Source organism: Polypterus senegalus, chromosome 3 (assembly GCF_016835505.1).
Source record: "Polypterus senegalus isolate Bchr_013 chromosome 3, ASM1683550v1, whole genome shotgun sequence".
Classification (NCBI taxonomy): Eukaryota; Metazoa; Chordata; class Cladistia; order Polypteriformes; family Polypteridae; genus Polypterus; species Polypterus senegalus.
This window is the reverse complement of record NC_053156.1, coordinates 233,509,391-233,525,355: the sequence shown is the minus strand read 5'-3', so window position 1 is coordinate 233,525,355 and position 15,965 is coordinate 233,509,391. Positions and strand designations below refer to the sequence as shown.

Sequence of the window (15,965 nt, the reverse complement as noted above, 5' to 3'; positions counted from 1 at the left end):
CCTAATTTAAAGTTAAGTTTTACATCCTGCTTTCCTGTTTGTTTGCATAAGCACAGTCCTTCACCCGCAAATATTTACCTTATATGGGCAGGCACTCAATTACGTGGAAGGCGTGATGATACGAGACACAACTTCGCCTCACACGGCGACCGAGCTGCAGGCTATGGCCGTATATATGGACGAAATTAGGTTCCAGTTATGACTGTTGCGTGTAGAATTTCGAAATGAAACCTACCTAACTTTTGTAAGTAAGCTGTAAGGAATTAGCCTGCCAAATTTCAGTCTTCTACCTACACAGGAAGTTGGAGAATTAGTGATGAGTGAGTCAGTCAGTGAGTGAGGGCTTTGCCTTTTATTAGTATGAGCTGAAGTCACTCAGAGTCAGACCAGTTAAAGCATCCTCCTTTTGTCTTTTCCTGTGCAGGTTTTAATGGTTTTAAAAGTAAGTATATAATGAAAGTTTTAAGAACATAAGAACTTTTTCAAACAATTAGTCCATCTAGCTTTATCAGCAAGTAAAAAGGAAAATGTGAAATGATCCTCCTTAATATAACTAATTAATTCAGCCATCCACTTTCAAAAATGCTTAATCCAGTCATGAATGACCAGATCCTATCCTACCAACAACCCCAGACAGACCTCCCATCTACACATCCCCACCTACTCATATTAGGCAACTTTTATGTCAAAATTTAACCTAAACTGAATTTTTTGTGTTGTTAGATGAGACTGGAGTACATGCACAAAAACGTATACAGACACGGTTAAAACCTGAAAACTCATATCTATACTAATAAAAGGCAAAGCCCTCACTCACTCACTCACTCACTCACTCACTCACTCACTCACTGACTCATCACTAATTCTCCAACTTCCCGTGTAGGTAGAAGGCTGAAATTTGGCAGGCTCATTCCTTACACCTTACTTACAAAAGTTGGGCAGGTTTCATTTCGAAATTCTACACGTAATGGTCATAACCGGAAGGTATTTTTCTCCATTCACTGTAATGGAGTTGAGCTGGAATGACGTGGGGGCGGAGTTTTGTTTGACATCATCACGCCTCCCACGTAATCACGTGAACTGATTGTCAACGCAGTGCGTAGAAAACCAGGAAGACCTCCAAAAAGCGCTTAAGAAAACATGCATTATATAATTGAGAAGACAGCGAAAAACAATAAGAAGCGAGCGAGTGACATATACTACCATATTCATGACTGCTGCTACCTCGGAAAGAAAGCAAGGTGTAAACCTAAACTTTAAATTAAGTTCATAGACAGGCTACCGCTGGCGTTTCACATGCCCACAGGTAATGCGGGATACAAGTTTAATGAGAGGACGCAGGATATAAATGAGAGTTTTGATCACTTTGTAACTAAGTTAAAATTGTAGGTGAAGGGGTGTGCTTATGCAAATTCCGAGAGACTGTGTTTCTGGGGGATTGACGGATAAGGCGGGTGGGGGAGTCACGTCATCATATCCCCTCCCATTTACCTCATTTTGCTCTGAGCTGAGCTCCGCGCCGTCTTCCGAAGCAACTTTGTCACACTGCCACCAAATACTCCCAGAAAAATCCACAAGTTAATACACACGCTGTCTCTAGAGTTTCTCACACTGAATCCTCCAGGCACTACTTACAAAAGGTCACATTGACAAGCGTGTTACGCTATTTTTAAAATCTTTCCTTTTCTTAGCACAAGCACAGCTGAGAAGCTTCGATGCATGTGCTCCATAACGTTAAAAATAATGCATTTAATCACACTTTGCATTACAAGCAAAGGGAGCTTTTGTCAATGCATGATTTCCTGGTACACGATTACATTGATCAGCATCCCGATTCATTTTACCCTCGCACCACCTTAGTTTGAGAAGAAGTATGAAAAATATGAGGTTAACACAGAAAAACAGATCACCAATTCAAGCTTTATGAATAATCGATTCGCCATCAATAATTGTTTTGGTAAAGCCATCCTCCTTCCATTTTATAATTTTTCCGCCATTAGCCATGATTAAATGAACGGTAAATAAAGTAAGAGCAAAGCGAGGTGACTTATTTAGGCAGGCATATATATGACAGCAACACTCATGACAATGTCAATCATGTTACGTTATTATTAAAATGTTTCCTTTTCTTTTCATTACTTCTTTAACACACTACTTCTCCGCTGCGGCGGGGTATTTTGCTATATATATATATATGAATGACCTCCAAAGAGCGCTGAGACTTTTGATATCATGAACGTGTCTGCAAAACTGGGTCTCCTGCCCAGCAAAAGTCGAGCAGCCAGCGCGCATAGCTGTGCCGGCCTTTGAGACGCTGACTGCGCTTCTGCCTTAAGTCAAAGTGAGCACTTTTAATTTTTTTCATCCTCCCCCTGCGCTATAGCCCAGACAAGTGCAAACACGGGACCCCTTTTCTACACCGCGGCAAACTAATATTAAGGCGATTCACACTTTCTTTTGCACGTTACGATTATGAGGTTGTCAGCTCGGATTATGAAGACACGCACGAGTGGAGGACTGACAGTGCCATCACAGCCGATTAATGGCGGGACGTCTCACCAGTCTACACAAGACACCCACGACTGTCCCCAAAAGGCGATCATAACGTCAGCAAACACATCTCTCTATACTATATAAAAGAAAAAGGCAACTTTCCTTTCTTTACACCTTTTTTCCTTTTATCCCAAACCAAAGCCTTTCTCTTAACACTGCAGAGGACACAAAACTAATTTTCTTTAAATGCCGGTAAGGCACATTACCAGAGGCACAAATTTGAACGTTCACATAGAAAATGTAATTTCTATACCACAGCCGTCGTGTAGCGCTTTCAAAAGGGATCAACTACCGAGAGATGATCCATATACATTTTAGCTGCTGTTAGTTACTTACCTGTTGTGTTACACAGTCTTTAAAATGTAGTTTACCCAAATCACTCCAGTAGTGCTCAATGTACCTGTACTTCTTAAAACGTTAATGTTTTACTGTTTAATAACTTATAGACTATATTTTATTATTTTTCCCTTGCACTCAGTGACCAAAGCTATACACACACATATAGACACATACAAACATACACACAAGTATATGTATGTGTATATATATGTATGTATGTGTATATATATATATATATATATACAAACACACACCCCATCTACATTTTATATATATATATATGTATATATATATACACACACACACACACACACACACACACACACATACATATACATACATACACATATATATAATTTGTATGTGTGTATGTATGTGTGTATATATGATGTAGATAGGTATGTATATATATAAGTGTATATGTAGATATGTATATAGATATGAAGATATGTATGTGTATATATATGTATATATATATGTATGTGTGTGTATGTGTGTGTGTGTGTGTGTGTGTGTATGACAGCAGCAATCCAAGCTGTGAGAAAACGGTAAAAAGGAGGCGTGTCAGACGTCGTGGTACATTTTCTGATGCAGCTAGATGAAAAAAACTTTGTGACGCTGCCGCCAAATACACAAAACAATTACTTTGACAATCATGTTACGTTATTTTCAAAATGTTTCCTTTTCTTTCTCTTTCCTTCTTTAACACACTACTTCTCCGCTGCCATATATATATATATATATATATATATATATATATATATATAGATATAGATAGATAGATAGAGATATATATATATAGATAGATATATATATATATATATATAGATAGATAGATAGATAGAGATATATAGATAGATAGATATGAGAACAACACTCATATCAATGACAAAACAATTACATTAACAATCATGTTACGTTATTTTAAAATTTTTCCTTTTCTTTTTCGTACCTTCTTTAACACACTACTTCTCCGCTGCGAAGCGCGGGTATTCTGCTAGTACATTAATAAATCGTTCTTTAAGCAATTAGATTCAACAATAACCTCATTTATTTGGAATTCTAAACATCCACGCATCAAAAGAGCGACCCTACAAAGACAAAAGGCAGAAGGCGGCATGGCTCTACCTAACTTCCAGTTTTATTACTGGGCGGCAAATATACAGTCGATAAGAACCTGGACACAAATAGAAGAACATATACAGGCATGGACCGCAATAGAAGTAAAATCCTGCAGTACTTCTTTGTATTCCCTGCTCTGCGCTCCAATAAACACACGCTTATCGGCAATACACTAATAACCCAATTGTGCTCCACTCACTTAGAATCTGGAACGAATGTAGAAAGCATTTTAAGACGGAGAAGCTTCTTTCTGTGGCACCCCTGCAAAAGAACCACCTCTTTCAACCCTCACAAACATATGCAGTTTTAATATCTGGAAAAATTTGGAATTAACTTGCTTAGAGATCTTTATATAGACAACGTCTTTGCATCCTATGAACAATTACATTCCAAATTTAACATTCCAGCTACAAATTTCTTTCACTATCTTCAAATCAGGAACTTTGTTAAACAGAACCTTCCAGATTTTCCTCATCTTGCACCCTCATCCACGCTGGAAAAATTATTGCTCAATTTCAAGGAGTTAGACTCCATCTCTACAATATATAAAATCCTTTTACAATCCCTTCCTTTCAAAGATCCAAGAGGACACTGGGAAAATGACCTCTCAATTAATATATCAGAAAAGGAGTGGAAAGTAGCAATGCAGAGAATTCACTCAAGCTCCATATGCGCAAAGCATACAATTATACAACTCAAAATTATATATCGAGCACATCTGTCTCGACTAAAACTCTCCAAAATGTTTCCAGGGCATGATCCAACCTGCGAACGTTGCAACCAAGTCCCAGCCTCACTGCGTCACATGTTCTGGGCCTGCACCAAATTAACATTATTCTGGACAAAAATTTTAATTACCTCTCAGACAGCCTTGGACTCACAATCCCTCCTAACCCATTAACAGCTGTGTTTGGGGTTCTTCCAGAGGGGTTTAAAGTGGAGAAAGACAAACAAACTGTGATTGCATTCACTACACTGTTGGCACGCAGACTGATTCTGATAAACTGGGAGAACCCAAACTCTCCTCTTTTAAGTCAGTGGGAAACTGATGTGTTATATTATTTGAAATTGGAAAAAATCAAATACTCAGTTAGAGGATCTGTACAGACTTTTTTCAAAACATGGCAGGATCTAATCAGTAATATTTTGAAATGAGTTTATAAAGCACAGAGAATTTGTTGATTTAGGTATTTTTACAAGCCTTAAATTTTACACTGTTTGGCTTGCTCTCTCTCTCAAGGGTGGGGATCGATCTGTTCTTAGCATAATTCTTTTTTTTTGTAAAAACTTGATTGCTATGTATTGATTGTAATAAAATTAATAAATAAAAAAAAAATAAATAAATAAAAAAAATAAAACCTGAAAACTCCACACAGATAGTGAATAGGACAGGAGTGAACGGAGGAATCTGGTACTATTGTACAATTACATTAAGTGCTGTTCTGCCCATTGATTTACCATAAAAAAAGAAATATCTTTTAAAAAGTAAAATGTTAAAAGATTTTTACGTATGTGCTCTTGTACTGTATAATAGAAGACTAAAGAACATATTAAAGAAGTCATGTATTATCATAGTATTACCCTCAACTCACTCAAGTTTGTTACCAGTTCGGTCTACTCTCACACCCTTAGGATTTTTCCTGAAATGCTGACTTTTTAGTTTGTGCCAAACATGTCTACTATTACTGTGGCCAAACAACACTATCTTTGATTCATTTGTCTAAAGCACATGGTTCCAGAAGGCCTGGTCTTTGCCTGTATGTTCAATGGTAAATGGTAGTCTTGCTTGAATGTCCTTATTGCCTTTTCTTGGCACACTTCACATGCAGGTCAAATCTGTGCAATCTCTTTCAGACTGTGGATTCATGGACTTTGACATCAGCTGCTCCCAAGAGTTTTCTGCAGATCCCCTAATGAAATTTTGGGGTTATTGGATACTTCTTGTACTATCAAATGGTCAGCTCTTGAGCTGAATTTGCTGAGCTGGCCCAGTCCATGATAAATTAGCATTTGAAATTTATGCCACTTGTAGATGATTTTCCTTACACTGAAATTATAGATTTCAAATAATTTGATGATCTTTTTAAATTCCTTGAAAGACTCCTAGGCATCTACAGCCTTCTTTTTAAGAGCCTTAGAGAGCTCTTTTGAACTTGACATGATGATACCACACACATCATTATGGAAGAGAACACCAGTATATCCATATCTGGGGTTTAAACGAAACAGGGTCCACCTGCATACTCCCTATGGGGGTTTTAATCATTTGCATCTATCTGGAACTTCTGATTGTAATGTTTAGGACTTCAAGTGGTGATAAATGTACGGGTGTACTTACTTTATCCATATAATAAATCTGCATTTTTGTTCATTTAAGTTTTGAATGAGTACACCATGACAGTTTTATGTGTCACTTGTTTGAAAAAATCACATTTATCTGTAGACACTGTTTGCATGAAGATCTAATATTTTCCTATTCAAATATGTTGAAAAATGTAACAGCCAAAGCTTTAGGCTTTTTACAGAGGCTCATTAAATAAAAAATAAATAAACACACAGTACACTCTGATACAAACACCAAAATGACTAAAAGGAAAGGAAACTTCTGACTTGGCAGTCCCAGTCCCAGTGAAGTATTATGTAGAAGTATTGCTGTTGGTATAAAGGAGCCCCAGTAGCTTTCTTGACACACTACTGCTGCATATTTCATTGGCTTAAAGTCCTCAGTGTTAGTGTGTCCGACAGAGGATGTGCAATATTGTTCATAATGGCACTCAGTTTTGTTTTAATCCTCTCCTCCATTACTAACTCTAGGGAGTTCAGAGTGTGGCCCATAACTGAGACTTGATGACAAAATTGCAAAAACTTCAATGAAACACAGAAACTTTGACATATAATAAAGTGATGCCTATAAGAAAATAATAGAAACATTGTAAAGAACAGTATGAAAAGCAACAAAAGAAAGAAATATATGTGTATACAGTATGCATACCTCCTCATCCTACTTATTTTAGTTAAGGATTGTGTACATTAATCACATTAATGTATGTTAATTACAAGACATAACTCTTAGAGCTGTATAGAAAAACACCAGAAGATGAGCTGGCAGCCTCATTTTGGTTAATGGTGTTCTTCAGTATTAGTGCAAAAGGCGCAAAACTCTATGCATTGATCCACAGCCATAGTCAGCCAGACATTTTCAAAATTCTACCATATAACACTAAATAACTAGTTTGCTAGCTGATCAAGCATGGAGTAATTAGGCAGAACCTTAAAAGCTTCATTAAATTCATTGAAGTTAAATTAGTTTCAAAGAAAAAGTTCTCTTTACATATGTACAAATTTGTAATAGCATGCACTACACAGTAGGTCCATCTTGTAATACCTTAAAATAACCAATAAAAATTACAAATCCAAGCCCTAAACAATTTGCTGTCAGTTGGTTGATTACCATGAGTGTTTCTCTTGCACACACAGGTTTTTGACAACTACAGCACAGCAATAGTTTGCTCAATGCCACCATGGATGTCTAACACATCAAAATTAAATGAAAAATAAAACAAAGAAAAGGCATCACAGAAAGCACCAAAGGAAATAGGAAATAATGAGCAAGTAGAAGTTCATCCCAAAGGACTGATAATTACAGAACTGAAAAATGAAGACAATAAACAAGAACATCACAAAAGAATGACCAGGAAGTAGGTGAAGGGGTCAGGAAGAAAACGAATAACCCAAATGAAGTAGGTAAAATCAGCACACAAAACTTGTAAGGCAATTAAAAAAAAACAAAAGCTTCTTGTCTGCATTATAATCTTTTCCTTATGTAACTATCTGCAAAGTACTTCTGGTTGATTTTATCTTAACCTTTGAACAAAGAAGTTAATTCAGCACCCTCTTACATAAAATTGGTCATGGCAATGATCTCAAGCATTCAACATACCACAATCATGTGGTGTCTACTGGATGTCTTTGCTAACAACAAATGATCCATGACAACATGGGATAACTCGAGATGGTGGTGAACGAGATATAAAACAAATCAAAGAGTGGTAGTCTGATGACTTTACAAAAATAAAGACAAAATTATTAATATTTACAGCAAATAAAAAAAATGACAGAAACGAAATCAGAGGGGCCAAAAATTAAGATTCACAACATGGATGAAGGGAGTTAATATTGTCATTCTAACCAACTTAACCCAGACCAGGGTCACAGGGGGAAAAAACCCTAGACAGGTGCCAGTCTATAACAGGGTGAATACACACACACCAAACACACACTAGGGCCAATTTTAGCATTGCCAGTTCTGACAGTGTAGTGTAGTGGTCAAGGCTTTGGACTTCAAACACTAAAAGGTTGTGGATTCAAATCCTGCTACTGGCACTGGGTGACCAGAAGCAAGTCACTTGACCTGCCTGTGCTCCAATTGAAAAAAAAAGAAAAACAAAAGAAACGTTACCAATTGTATCTCAAATGCTGTCAGCCAAATAAATAAATGTAATATTAAACATAATTCACCTAACCGGTATGATATTGGTCTGTGGAAGGAAACTGGAGCATCTGGAGGAACCTCTGCAGATATGGAGAGAACATGCAAACTCGTGGGACACAAACCCCGGTCTCCTTACTCTATGAAGCATCCGTGCTAATACAGCATCACCATGCTGCTCATGGACTTAATATTTCAGTGTTGAATGTTTCATACATTTTGTGTTTTTGTGAATTGCAAGGGAAAATAATGTTAACGAATTCAAGCAACAATTTCCACATATGTAATTTGCCACAACATTACATCCTGCTTATTGCAGTTATAAGATAATAACATTAGTCCATGCTTTGCCAGCTGAGATTAAACTTAGAAAAGTAATACCTCCAGAATGACTTCATATCAGACAAAGATTACTGGAAGACTCTGTTATATATATTGTGATGGACGGCCAGCAGCTCAACCCGGCTAGCACGCCCAAAGAATGGAAGGATGGGGGAAGGCAGCTACTTTGGGACAGTGCCTCTGCCAGGTCACTAGATGGTGATTTCTCTGCAGCATAGTGGTGCCCCAGATTCCCACAGGGCACCATGGGATTTGGAGTTCGGCTTTACAGCCCTGCTGGGTACCATGGGTGCCGCCAGGAGACGCTGCAGGGAGCCCGGGGAATTTTTACTTTCCGTATAGCCCAGAAGTACTCCCAAGTGACGTAGATGGAAGCCCCGAAGTACTTCCAGGCTGAAGAAAACTGAAGCCCTACATTAGGACTGGATGTGCTGGCAAGGATTGAGGAGCACCTGGACAGTAATAACAGCAGGCAGGTTTGGCAGGGAGTCCAGCACTTCACTAAATTCAGGACCAGTTATGGAGCTGCTGAAGGTGACGCCTCAATGGCAAAGGAGTTGAACCAATACTTTGTTCGCTTTGAGTTGGAACTACCAGAGGCAGCTGTTACACACGCAGCAGCAGCTCACAATAACATCACCCCCTCCCTTAGGGTGCAGGAACACGAGGTGAGACGCTCGCTCTAGGCTGCAAGTCCTAGGAAGGCAGCAGGTCCCGATGGTGTCCCTGGACATGTGTTGAGGAGCTGTGCAGAGCAGCTGGCTGGGGTCTTTACAAAGATCTTTAACCTGTCACTGTCCCAGGCCTCAGTTCCTCCCTGTCTGAAATCCTCCATCTTACTCTCTTTACCAAAAAAATCACCCATAACCTGCCTGAATGACTACTGGCCAGTAGCGCTCACCCCTGTGTTGATGAAGTGTTTTGAGATACTGGTCCAGAGTCATATCATGTCCTTCATCCGTCCCACCTTTGAATTACACCAATTTCCTTACAGGGCTAACAGGTCTACTGAGGACGCTGTTGTTGCTGCTCTCCATGCTACCCTATCTCATCTGCAGCACCAGGGGAGCAACACATGTCTCCTCTTTGTTGATTTTAGCTCTGCTTTTAACATCATCCTCCCTCAATTATTGGTGTGCGAGCTGCTAGCCCTGGGACTCCCGTATTCCACATGTATATGGATTAAAGACTTCCTGACAGACCGCACACAAAGGGTTAGGGTGGGCCTCACATCTCCTTGGCCATCAGCATCAGCACCGGCTCTCCTCAGGGCTGTGTGCTGAGCCCCCTGCTCTTCACGCTGTACACACATGACTGCGCCCCCACCCATCACAGCAACATCATCATCAAATTTGCAGATGACACCACTGTGGTGGGGTAATCTCTGGGGAGGATGAGTTTGCCTACAGGGATGAAGTGGAGTGGCTGACAGCATGGTGCACTGACAACCTGCCCCTGAACACAATTAAAGGGCTTGTTTTGGACTTCAGGAAAAAGAAAATTGACATCAAACCACTCTACATCAGAGGGGACTGTGTGGAGAGGGTGTCAGACTTCCGCTTCCTGGGAGTCCACATCATGGAAGATCTCTCCTGGGGTGTGAACACAGCTGAGCAGGCAAAGTAGGCTCAGCAGAAACTTGATTTCCTGAGAGTCCTCAGGAAAAATAACTTCCCCCCAAAAATGCTGGTGTCCTTCTATCGCTGCTCTATTGAGAGTATCCTGTGCTACTGCCACTGTGTGTGGTTTCCAGCTGCACAACAGCGCAGAGGAAAACACTTCAGCGAATCGTAAAGACTGCCCAGCAGATCATCGGCTGTTCTTTACCCTCTCTAGATGAACTGCACAGCTCTCGCTGCTTCAGGAAAGCGGAAAACATCTTAAAAGACTCCTCACACCCCACTCATGACATGTTCCAACTGTTGCCATCAGGCAAAAGATATAGGAGCATCAAAACAAAGACTAATAGACTGAATAACAGTTTCTACCCTGTAGCTATTAGGGCACTGAATGTCACCTAATCACCTCCAATGCAGCAGTGCAATAGAAGACATTTTGTGCAATAGTGTTTCATGTGCAATTAAGGTCTTATGTTGAATGTTGTGTTCTACCTTATTTCTTCTTATTCTTTCCTATCCTTTTGTAATTATATTTACTTATATTATGACACCCCAGGGACTGTACCTAATTTAGATGTATTTGTTACAATGACAATAAAGATATTCTGATATTCTGATTCTGGGAGAAAGGAAAGGACTGTTGGGAACCCAGCAAGTGAGCCGGAGTTGGGAGGTTGATCACACAGCTTGCTGTGAGGCGTGGAGGAGAGAACTGAGAATAATTATTGTATTTATTAATATTATTGTTGCCTGTGTATGGTGGTTGAGGTGCTTAAAGGCACTATTACAGGAAAAAGAAGAATTAAAGCATCCTTTTGTTTTTTTACCTGGTATCCAGGACGTTTGTCTATCGGGTAAGAGGAGCAACAACACCCTCTAGTGTCTTTATATATATATCTATCTATCTATATATATATATACAGGTAAAATTCCGTTACAATGAACTACCAGGGACCTAAAAAATATTTCATTGTAACGAAAATTTCATTGAAATAAGTATTTCAACAACATATTTGTTGCTATAGTGCTTTCTTTAACTTGTGTCCAGGCGTTTGCAATCATTTCAATAGCTTCTTTCACGTGAATTTTAATTTCATCCTGCCTACATGCTATGCTGATGAGAATTTTTCTCAGCATTTCTATGCCATAATACACTTTCAGGGTGCGAATGATGCCCAAATCCAATAGCTGAAGCACTGCTGTGCAATTGGGTGGGAGGAATTCAATGCGAAAATTATCTAATGTTGACTTATTTTATTTTCTTAATGTGTCTTTTATTTTTCTATTCTTCATTATGTAAAGCACTTTGAGCTACAATTTTTTGTATAAAAATGTGCTATATAAATAAATGTTGTTGTTGTTGTAAATGTGGAAGCATGTTGCGTCCAGTACAGTTATCAATCAGAAGCTGAATCATCCTTTTCTTCTTCTTCATATTGTGAGGTTTCTGAACACTTTTGAGATCCCCGCCCCCACACACACCCCACCCAATGGGAACGACAAGCTGAAGTGCGTCCCGAAGTGCGATTTCGGCATCTGTGGAAGAGTTGTCCGCTGCTGGGGCAGGGCAATAGCAGGCTCATAGAAGCGAATCCTAAAAGATCGGGGTGGCGCTATAAGTCCCTGTCTTGCACCCCAAAACACGAGGCTTACCTTCAGTACTCAGCAAAACCAGCTTTATTCAGCTTGAAACAGGAACAGCACAGTTATTTATTGTAGTGTGATCTGCCACTCTGCTATACACAGACACAGCAGTCAGGCAGGGTCATGGCCAGGTCAGTGATATAGTAATCCTGTTATCTGCATTTACAATATTGTGTTCCTAACCTTGCATCACCCATCAAGATCTTTTCTGTTTACTTTGGCGGAGAGACGCAGCATAGCTGTGAGCCTGCACTGTGCAGACGCGGAGATCGTACTTCGGGATGCTCTTTGGCATGCTGTCTAGTTGGGGGAAGTCCCAAGAGAGTTTACAAACCTCACAGTTTCTTGAATGAGTGCTGCATTAATAGGAATGTTTCTTGAACGAGCATCACTGAACCACATAAAAACTGCTTTTTCAACGTCTTCAAATGTAGCAGTTCACATAAGTTTGCAACCTGAGATTTTTCTTCTTTTTTTGCTCTGTCTTTCAACAAAGTTGGCGGTTTCAATGGCGAAATTCTGAATTCACTGGCAACATCTTTTTTCTTTTTGCCACAATCGAAAAAATTAAAGTTTTTTTTTTCTAATATGAATTTTTATTGTTTTTTCGTGTCTGTTGTTTCTATAGGAGGGTGACATTGAGTTAAATTCCAATGGATGTTTTTTAAATATTGACAAGCAATAAGCACAATAAGCAAAAGGTATCACTGAAAACCGCAGGAAACAAAAAAGGCAAAAAAAAAAAAAAACAGTATTAGGAAAGTTCGAAGAAAGAAAAACAAATTACAGTGTTTCTGTTTGGGGATCGTTGTGCACAACTGAGCTGCGGCCACAGAACTAACTGCTCTGCGGATGATTCATTCAGGCATTTCAAGGTTTTTGGTGCACTTCATTGTACTTTGTTGTAATAAAAATTTTGTTGTAAAGATTACCTGTATATATATATATAATCTTTGGTAGTTGTTAGCTTGATTTCTTTTGTAATTTTTGTGTTCAAGGTGTAATAACTGAAGAGCAGCTACAGTTTTGTGGAGCTAACGATTGTCCAAACAACAAGTACTCCACAGGCAATGGCACAGGCAATGGCACGGAAACCTCTGGGGTCCCAAATAACTTGCGATACACCTTGCTTGGAATTTACATTGGTAAGTATTTGAGCTTGTTGCAATTTATTTTACTTAAGCCTGCAGTTCCACTGCAGTATATCCAAATGTGTTTGTGGAGCTACTCTTAATGACTCAAGAAAGAAAAACTTCAGCAGCAAGACCAACTTTTGTGATAGAACTGATTAGGAAAGGCTACACCAATACTGCCAAGACTGCACTAGAACAGCTATTGCATTGTACCATCATGTACATATAGCTTCGGGATATCAGAATTCACAATCAAAAAAGTATACACCAATCTGCCAAAACAGTAAAACCACTGACAGGTGAAGTGAATAACATTGAAGGTCGTGTTACAATGGAACCTGCCAAGGGGTGAGAGAGTCAGTTCTTGAAGGTGATGTGTTGGAAGCAGGAGAAATGCACAAGAATAAAGGATCTGAGTGACTTTGACATGGGTCAAATTGTAATGACTAGATGACAGGGTCAGAGCATCTTCAAAAACAACAGGTCTTATGGAGTGTTCCTGGTATGAAATGGTTAGTACTTACCAAAAGTGGTCCAAGGAAGACATCTAGTGAACTGGTGACAGGGTCATGGGTGTCCAAGGCTGATTGATTCACATGGGGAGCAAAGGCTAGTCCATCTAGTTCAATCCCACAGATGAGCTACTGTAGCACAAATTGCTAAAAAACTTAATGCTAGCCATGAGAGAAAGGTGTCAGACCACAAAGTGCATTATGCATTCAAGAAGGATAACTTCACTCACCTGACCCAACATGATTGACATTATCCCACAAATCCATTAATCCAGTTTTTTAGATTAAGAGTAACAGAAAGTCCAGTGCCTATCCTGACAGCATTAGGTAGAAGGGGGGAAGTAATCTTAAATTTGGGGTGTCAGTCCATCACAGGGTTCATGCAGATCAACCTGAATGCCTGCCTAAAAGTAACTGGCTTCTAAAGAGCAAACAAAAGCATTAATAATAATGTGATGTTTACAGGCAAAGATGAGAAAAGTGATTCCAAAATTTAGCAAGCTTAAATACGACAATTTTGAAAAGCTAAAAAAGTAACAATCTTGCCATGGTTTCAAGACTCCTTTTTTGTAGGGGGTTAGTTACCATGACATCACATACCAAACCACACAAGCACTCACTGAATCACTTAACTATGCCTCCGTTAGTCACAAAGTTGAGAAAATGTGAAAAGATAAAATTCAAAAAACATAATCATGCAACTGTTACTTTTCACATCACTAAGATAGATAGATAGATAGATAGATAGATAGATAGATAGATAGATAGATAGATAGATAGATAGATAGATAGATAGATAGATAGATAGATAGATAGATAGATACTTTATTAATCCCAAGGGGAAATTCACATAATCCAGCAGCAGTATACTGATACAAAGAAACAATATTAAATTAAATAGTAATAAAAATGAAAAAATGAAAAAGCAGACAATAACTTTGAGCATTTACTCCCCCGGGTGGAATTGAAGAGTCGCATAGTGTCGGGGAGGAATGATCTCCTCAGTCTGTCAGTGGAGCAAGACAGTGACAAAAGTCTGTCACTGAAGCTACTCCTCTGCCTGGAGATGACACTGTTCAGTGGATGCAGTGGATTCTCCATGATTGACAGGAGTTTGCTTAATGCCCGTCGCTCTGCCACAGATGTTAAACTGTCCAACTTTACTCCTACAATAGAGCCTGCCTTCTTAACAAGTTTGTCCAGGCATGAGGCGTCTTTCATCTTTATGCTGCCACCCCAGCATACCACCGCGTAGAAGAGGGCACTCGCCACAACCGTCTGGTAGAACATCTGCAGCATCTTACTGCAGATGTTGAAGGATGCCAACCTTCTTAGAAAGTATAGTCTGCTCTGACATTTCTTACATAGAGCATCAGTATTGGCAGTCCAGTCCAATTTGTCATCCAGCTGCACTCCCAGATATTTATAGGTCTGCACCCTCTGCACACAGTCACCTCTGATGATCACAGGGTCCATAAGGGGCCTAGGCCTCCTAAAATCCACCACCAGCTCCTTGGTTTTGCTGGTGTTAAGATGTAAGTGGTTTGAGTCGCACCATTTAACAAAGTCTTTGATTAGCTTCCTGTACTCCTCCTCCTGCCCACTCCTGATGCAGCCCACAATAGCAGTGTCATCAGCGAACTTTTGCACGTGGCAGGACTCTGAGTCATATTGGAAGCCTGATGTATATAGATTGAACAGGACTGGAGAAAGTGCAGTCCCCTGCGGCGCTCCTGTGTTGCTGACCACAATGTCAGACCTGCAGTTCCCAAGACGCACATACTGAGGTCTGTCTGCAAGATAGTCCACAATCCATGCCACCAGGTGTGAGTCTACTCCCATCTCAGTCAGCTTGTCTCTAAGGAGCAGAGGTTGGATGGTGTCGAAGGCGCTAGAGAAGTAAAAAAACATAATTCTTACAGCACCACTGCCTCTGTGCAGGTGGGAAAGGGATCGGTGTAGCATATAGATGATGGCATCCTCCGCTCCCACCTTCTCCTGGTATGCAAACTGCAGAGGGTCGAGAGCGTGACGGACCTGTGGCCTCAGGTGGTGAAGCAACAGCCGTTCCATGGTCTTAATCAGATGTGACGTCAGAGCAACAGACTGGAAGTCATTCAGCTCACTAGGACGTGATACCTTTGGGACAGGGGTGATACAAGATGTTTTCCAAAGCCTTGGGACTCTCCCCTGTTCCAGGCTCAGGTTGAAG

General features: G+C 39.8%; 1 protein-coding gene across 1 annotated transcript in view; it reads left to right on the top strand.

Moving 5' to 3' along the window:
- unc93a (unc-93 homolog A) overlaps positions 1-15,965 on the top strand; it is a 60,580-nt gene that overhangs the window by 20,597 nt on the left and 24,018 nt on the right. The window contains exon 4 of the mRNA XM_039748768.1: positions 13,107-13,253. Within this exon, the coding sequence (XP_039604702.1) occupies positions 13,107-13,253 (147 nt within the window). The remainder of the gene's footprint in view (positions 1-13,106; positions 13,254-15,965) is intronic.